An 8,209-nucleotide genomic window follows, 5' to 3' on the forward strand; every position below is an offset into this window, starting at 1 on the left:
TAATATAAATTCAAAGTAAACATCATTACATAAAAGGGTACGGTCTTTTTTTTTTTAGTTTTATTCATTTCAAACGGGTCGGATCCGGCCCGCGGGCCGTAGTTTGCCCATGGCTGGGCTAGGGCATCATATATTTTTTAAAAAGTTCACCAACAGTATAGCATAACCTTTGGTTGACCTATGTTCAGTTGATTTTTTACTGTGCCATTTATATCTTAGATCCAAATAAATTACCTCACTGGAAGTAACATAAAATTTAGGGTAGCCTATATCTCAGGTAATCTGAAAGAAGAATACTATATTAAGTGTATATTAACTTAAAAGATGTAGATTTTTGGAATTACAATACAATTGACAAAGTTTAATTCTCTTTAGAAGAAGAAGTTTTCTTCTCCATGGCTGATATGGACATGTCCCATAGTCTCTCTTCTCTTCCACCTCTTGGGGACCCCCCAAATATGGACCTTGAGTTATCATTAACTAGCACATATACAAATACCCCAGCTGGATCTCCCTTAAGTGCTACTGTGGTAAAGTATTATTTAATTTTTGTTCTATTCTTGAAAACTTGTTTCTAAAATTCAATATTTTATTCATCTGCTTTCCACATTTCTTTTATAGCTTCAGCCAACCTGGGGAGATTTCCTTGATCATCATAAAGAACAGCCAGTAAGAGGGTCAACACTGCCGTCCAACCTAGTTCACCCATCGTCTCTACAGAAGACTTGTAAGTGACAAATAAGGTCGTTGTTGACGGTTTCCGCTAGGATTTTTAAAAACTTAAAATTAAAAAAAAATGCCATCCTGCTTCTTTTCTTTTCCTTCGTATACATATGAAGCATTGCTGAGCAACTCACTGTGAAGTATTTAATATAGTTGCACATTTCCTGTATTCTTTGGGTACTTAAAAACTTAAGTATTTTTAGTAAAAAGTTCACCATAAACTCCATATTATTGCAGTTGAAGAGTCTCAACCAACCATCTGATTTTTGTTTCACTGTTTATACTTCCCTTGAAAGAGAACCTCAGGTTCATTCCCTGCAAAATTTAACTGGAGTAGAATACAGGCTTGGAGGAAAATTTAGTGAGCAGCTCGGGTTCATCTCTGACTTTCCCAGTACAGTTTTATTAATGCAAAGCTTTGTTCACACATTTCCTATTGTAGCATACTTCTTTGTACTTCAGGTACCAAGGATCCTGCATGTGAAATGCAGAAAGATAACAGTTCATTTTATTTACTTGTTTAATATCATTCAAACTATTGTGTAATCACCTGTTTTTGAAAAGGAATGCACGAATAAATGTCATAATTTTGATATAATGGATTGTTTTTAACTGTTAAATTTTATGTGTATAATTTGAACACATGCATTTCAGCTCTCCCCTCTAGATCTGTCTCAATGGATGAATCCAGGCCTGAGCTCATTTTTCGACTAGCTGTGGGAACTTTGTCAATCTCTGTGCTTCACATTGATCCATTGTCTCCACCTGAAACATCATTGAACCTTAATCCATTGACACCTCTGGCGATAGCTTTCTTTTCTTGTATAGAAAAGATAGATCCAGCGAGATTTTCAACAGATGATTTTAAATCTTTCAGAACAGTATTTGCAGAAGCTTGCTCACATGATCACCTTAGGTAAATGCTCTCATATTTATTAACAATTCTTGGAAAAGAACCAAAGTGGACTTTTGTTTTTATCTATCTACCTCACTCCATTTGTTTTTCTAATTCACATTTTATTTGTAAATGAGTGGAATGAGGGAGGTTTTCTTCGACTGCTGCAAAGATGTTTATCACAGACTCACTCAGGTTATTCAGATAGAAGCTGTAGATAATCTGGAGTTTGGAGATTATCTTTTGTTTAGCTCCCTGCCCTGCTCTTGTCAAATTTCTTTGACCACATTATGCCATCATACCTACTGACACCATTACAATCATAAAAATAGTTGTTCTTGTTACTGGCTTAGCAGAGATGGCAGCGGTGGTGCGGGTAGAATAAACTTACTAGAAGGAACTTGGAAATGATCCACATGCCACTGGCCATGAGGAAGTGGTACTGAGGCTGGGGAGCTTGATGCTACATTTTCACCTTCTACTTAGAAAACTGTCCAGATAGTCTATGATCTCTCCATGGGTTGAGTTCTAATAGATGAGATAATTAAATTTGTAAGTATATAGTATTGTTAATGTGTTAACATTAATACATATGTGTTACATACATATTTTATAGTATTGTTCATGCTATTTTTTTTTTAAAATATATTTTATTGATTTTTTACAGAGAGAAAGGGAGAGAGATAGAGAGTTAGAAACATCGATGAGAGAGAAACATCGATCAGCTGCCTCCTGCACATCTCCTACTGGGGATGTGCCCGCAACCAAGGTACGTGCCCGCAACCAAGGTACATGCCCTTGACCGGAATCGAACCTGGGACCTTTCAGTCCGCAGGCCGACGCTCTATCCACTGAGCCAAACCGGTTCTGGCGCTATTTATTTTAACATGAAAGTGACCTGTAAGTTATCGGTTGTGTTATTTAATACAATGATTTATACAATATATTAATGTTTTTAGAAAATATTTTGGGCTTTTATTTCAAGTAACTTTTTTGAAGTATTAAAATTAATATGCAAATTAGCTTTTATATTTAGCAAAAGAAATTCTGCAGGTTAGAACCATTGTATCTATTTTTAACAAACTACAAAAAAAACCCCATTTTTTTCTTCCTCTTATTATTTATTTATTTATTTTTTAAAATATATTTTATTGATTTTTTACAGAGAGGAAGGGAGAGGAATAGAGAGTTAGAAACATCGATGAGAGAGAAACATCATTGATCAGCTGCCTCCTGCATGCCCTCAACTAGGGATTGAGCCTGCAACCTGGGCATGTGCCCTTGACCGAAATTGAACCTGGGGCCCTTCAGTCCGCAGGCTGAAGCTCTGTTTACTGAGCCAAACTGGCTAGGGCTGTTCCAGTTTTTGATGAGGTTTCAAATATCTGTCAGTAGGAAATACAACAAAACAATAAAAACTAGAGGAATACCTTCATTTGAGCACTGAAGTTTTAAAAATATTACACAATGTTTTAGATAATTTTAAGAAACTATTACATACATATTTTATAGTTTTAAAGATTTTATCCACTGTAGTGTGCATTTTAAAATGTGGAGGAAGGAAGGGCGGTGTTGGGAAATAAATATATCCTGGATAATTTCCTGTCAAACGAATTGGTTTTGTTATCTTCTGTCAGTGAAATTTTAAATAACCTTTCTGGTTAATATCCTTAGGAATATTAGTTACAACTTGAATTTATCAGAATAGGTAGGCCATTGTTATACTTCATTAATACTTGTGTACTGTTTGACACATTGTTTAGTCTAGAATCCAATGCATACTCTCAACTGTTTCATGTCTTATTATAGATTCATAGGCACTGGCATCAAAGTATCCTATGAACAAAGACAAAGATCAGCTTCCAGGTATTTTAGTACTGATATGTCTATTGGTCAAATGGAACTTTTGGAGTGCCTGTTTCCAACTGATTTTCATTCTGTTTCTCCTCACTATACAGAGGTAAATGCTAAGTACTTTCCCTTTATGATTATTCTTTAAGTCTGTCTTGCTCTTTAAGAATTGTATGAACAGAAGTGATTTTCTTAAGGAATAGGAAGTAATATAGGAAGAGGTGTGTGTGTGTGTGTGCGCGCGCACAGGCATTTGTTTTATTGCAACAGATTTTTAAGTATGGCTTTCATGGCAATAAGAGTCTGTTAAAATGTTTGATTTAGAGTTGACAGGTTATGGACAAATGACTTCATTTCACTCATTTTCTAAACACTCTTAATTTCAGGAGAATTCTGTTATTCACCTAATAGCTGCTGTGTGCTAAGCACTGTTCTGTCACTGTTGAAGACAAGTGCAATGTCTTGTGTTTGTTTATTTTTAATCTGTTGTTATTCCTATCCTAATAGTGTGTCCAAGAGACACTTTTCTAAGCTATCAGAGTGACATTTGTTGCTTTTATTTTGCCCTCATGTACTTTTTACTTCAAAGCAGTTTCTTGGGCATTTATTTGCTTGAGTCCTCCCTACATTCTGTAGATGAGGTACTAAGTATCACAAAAGTTAACTAACCTGTCAAGATTCATATTGGTAGTAAGAGACAATGAAAACTTAAAGTTTCCCGACTCCAAAAAATTCTTCCCAATATTATGTTAGCACGTCTGTTAATTCATTTGATTAATTATAGCTTAATATCTTTACCTTTAATTTATTTTCATCTTTGTTTTCAAGCTTTTAATGTTCCATTCCAAAGAAAGAACTGATTCCCATCCCCCTATGTGTCTTCAGCTTCATTATAAGCATTCTGAGAATAAAGGGCCCCAGGTAAGAGATCTTTCTCTGTGATTACCACCTGTAAGTTTTTAATTGACATATATTTTGTCACAAATGGAAGGTTTTAACTTAGTTTTATAGTATCATTAGTGATCATATTAATGCTTTTCTTCTTTTAAAAGGGTAATCAAGCAAGACTTAGTTCTGTTCCTCAGAAGGCAGAATTACAAATTAAATTAAATCCCGTATTTTGTGAGCTGGATATTAGTATTGTGGACAGATTAAATTCCTTGCTTCAACCACAGAAACTTACTACAGTAGAGATGATGGCATCTCACATGTATACTTCATATAATAAGCATATTAGTCTGGTAAGTAGTCAAAAGTTGCAAATGCTAATCAGAATTATTAAGCTCATAGGCTTATTTGGATTATTTCTGAACTTAAGTATTCTTAAATTAACATTATTGGTAATAATGAAAAATGGAGACGTCTTTTATGTCTGGATATTAGATAGCTAAATAAGTTTTGCTAACATACTGGGTGAAACTCTTTGTACCCATTTTAAATGATGGTTGTGAAGATGGTGCAGCAACGTGAAGAAGGCTTGTGAAGAAGTAAACTTCCATTACAACGGTGTGAATAAAATTGATGTATAGAAAAAGAATGAATGGAAATATACCAGTTGGTAGTATTGATTTTGTTAGAGGAATAGAATTAGATTTTCTTTCCTTTTCTGTGTTATCTTAATTTTACAAACTGTGATTATAATCACAAAATTTTAGTTATTCACACATTTCACAAAGTACTTGATCCACCTATAAAATAGAGCCCATATAAGATAAGATATACTTTTGAAAATGTGAACATATTTCACAGTGTTATTGGGCATCACATTATGTGACTTGTACCTAAATCTGGTTCCTGGTGTCTTTTCAAAAGCAAATTAAATAAGACAGATTTGCAAGAAATCTATTAGGAATTTGGGAGGTGTAGGACCAGGAACAGAGATAACTTTGGTTGAAAAGAAAATATATTTTATTTTTTACTTTTTTTCCTTCTCCCTCACTTAGTGATGGTATTCAGATTAAATCAGCATTCTTTAATTTTTGTCACCAGTTGCTTGTTATTTTAAGTTCTGTGGGACTAATGTCTCTATTTGCTGTCAGCTATAGGTGTATAATTTTTGCTGAAGTAAGAGAGAGAACTGGAATGTCAGATGGGGAGAGAAAGAATATCTTTGTTAAAAATCCAAATCTAGCACCAAAGGGAACTTTATAATCTGGGTGCTTAGAGACTGATTCATGATAGTGCACCCTGGACTAAAGCTTTATTTTTCAATGCATTTTAGAGAAAGAATAGAAACAGGCTTTTGTCTGAAGGGCATGTTCTTTGGACTTTTTACTATAACATGACTGGAGTAAATGGTGCATGTGTATTTTGGTTTGTAAGAGCCATTTGTTGGGATGATGCCCTTGGGTTGAATGAGAACATAGAGTGAGTCACTTACTGGATATTTATGTAGAACCTGTGATGTGCCAGGCTCTGGGCTTAGTCCAGGAAGTACAAAGATGAGTCAGGGATGGTCCTTTGCAATTGGCATAATTTGTCTGATTTTACGTTCATATTGAGTCTTTAAAGTAGCATATGTGTAGGTAAATCCTTCAAACTGAATACTGGGCACTATAGTGATTTTTGTTTTGTTTTGTTTTTTTATTTTATTTTTTTATAGTGATTTTTAACTATTGAATTTGTTGAGGAGCTAATTTACATGTTATTCTTTTTAAACCTGTAGTGAAATATATATCACTGTGTTTTCACTTTGGTTCAGCTTTTATTTTTATTTCTTTTATATGAGGGTTTACATGTTGCTAGTATTCTGGTTTTTATCAGTAGCTATCCTATCTAATAAAGAGGGAATATACAAATTGACCATCACAAAGATGGTGGTGCCCATAGCCACAAGATGGCGGCGCCCAGTCCCCTCAGCCCTGCTGGAGTCCCCCAATCCTTTCAGTCCCGCCGGGGGGGTGGTGGAAGGCACATGGTGCGGCCGGACCTGCCCTCAGCCCCCCAGCCGCCGAGGGCCACCTGAGGCTCAGGTAACCAGGGCTGGCCAAGGCTTGTGTTGCCGGCAGTGGCAGCAGCAGAGGAGTGATGGGGCGTCACCTTCCCCCAATCGAAGGGTCCCCTCCCGCCCCTGAGGGCTCCTGGACTGTGAGAGGGGGCAGGCCAGGCTGATGGACCCCCCTCCAGCACATGAATTTTCATAAACTGGGCCTTTAGTTGGATTATAAAATTTCATTACACTAAACTAATATGGTAGTGGTTATTTTGAATTGTATTTTAATGTACTATACTGAATGAGGAAATGTGATTATACATATTGCAATGTTGAGTACTTGAATACTAATGTCACTTGTTTATTTACTTAATTTAACATTTGGCCTATATTTTGATGTTTTGTTTTAGCACAAGGCTTTCACTGAAGTGTTTCTAGATGACTCACATAATCCTGCTAATTGTCGAATATCGGTACAAGTTGCCACACCAGCATTAAACCTTTCTGTTCGTTTCCCAATACCCGATCTTCGATCAGATCAGGAAAGAGGACCGTGGTTTAAGAAGTCACTTCAGAAGGAGATTCTCCATTTAGCATTCACAGATCTAGAATTTAAGACTGAATTCATAGGAGGATCAACCCCAGAACAAATTAAATTGGAACTTACCTTTAGAGAACTAACTGGTAAGATTGCACGTGCCTGTAAAAGCACAAACTGTAAACAAACAACTGCTGCTGAAGCCTAGAGCATGAAGAAGTATATGACAGCTGTAAAAAAATACAATTAGAAAACATAATGTTAGAGAACAAGAGTAACAACTTTTTCCCAGTATTGTATACAAATATGTAAGATAAGTCGGTTTTTTTAAATATATTTTTTTATTGTTGACAGTATTACAGATTTCTCCCTTTATCCCCTCACACACCCACGTCTTTACCACTCACTATCTGTGTCCATGGGCTATGCATATAAGTTTATAAGTTCTTTGGTTTCTTTCTCCTCATCCCCTGACCCCCACATTGAGTCTTTTTTATGCCTCCATTGCTTCGGGTCCTATTTTGTTGGTCAATTCATTTTGTTCATTAGATTCCACAAATAAGTGAGATTATGTGATATTTGTCTTTCTCAGGTTGGCTTATTTCACTTAGCATAGTAGTCTTCAGGTCCATCCATGCAGTCCTGAAGAGATCCTCTTATTACAGCTGCATAGTTTTCCATTGTGTAAATGTCCCACAGCTTTTTATCCGCTCATCCACTGATGGGCGCTTGGACAGTTTCCAAATCTTAGCTATTGTAAATAACACTGCTATGAACATATGAGTGCATATATTCTTTCTGATTGATGTTTTGGAGTTTTTAGGATATTTTCCCAGAAGTGGGATCTCTGGGTCAAATGGAAGTTCCATTTTTAATTTTTTGAGGAAAATCCATATTGTTTTCCATTCCCACCAGCAGTGAACTAGTGTTCCCTTTTCTCCACATCCTCGCCAGCACTTGCTGTTTGTTAATTTATTGATGATAATCATTCTGACAGGTGTGAGATGACATCTCATTGTGTGTGTTTTTTTTAATTTTAATTAAATCTTTATTGTTTTTTGAGGAATCCATATTGTTTTCCATTCCCACCAGCAGTGAACTAGTGTTCCCTTTTCTCCACATCCTCGCCAGCACTTGCTGTTTGTTAATTTATTGATGATAATCATTCTGACAGGTGTGAGATGACACATCATTGTGTGTGTTTTTTTTAATTTTAATTAAATCTTTATTGTTCAGATTATTACATTTGTTCCTCTTTTTTCCCCCCTTA

General features: G+C 35.7%; 1 protein-coding gene across 1 annotated transcript in view; it reads left to right on the forward strand.

Moving 5' to 3' along the window:
- ATG2B (autophagy related 2B) overlaps positions 1–8,209 on the forward strand; it is a 68,968-nt gene that overhangs the window by 17,972 nt on the left and 42,787 nt on the right. Inside the window, exons 9-15 of the mRNA XM_006762717.2 lie at positions 376–530; positions 622–727; positions 1,378–1,639; positions 3,428–3,578; positions 4,298–4,390; positions 4,522–4,710; positions 6,812–7,085. Coding sequence (XP_006762780.1) covers positions 376–530; positions 622–727; positions 1,378–1,639; positions 3,428–3,578; positions 4,298–4,390; positions 4,522–4,710; positions 6,812–7,085 — 1,230 coding nt within the window. The remainder of the gene's footprint in view (positions 1–375; positions 531–621; positions 728–1,377; positions 1,640–3,427; positions 3,579–4,297; positions 4,391–4,521; positions 4,711–6,811; positions 7,086–8,209) is intronic.

The sequence above is a fragment of the Myotis davidii genome, unplaced genomic scaffold, assembly GCF_000327345.1.
Source record: "Myotis davidii unplaced genomic scaffold, ASM32734v1 scaffold19, whole genome shotgun sequence".
NCBI classification, from domain to species: domain Eukaryota; kingdom Metazoa; phylum Chordata; class Mammalia; order Chiroptera; family Vespertilionidae; genus Myotis; species Myotis davidii.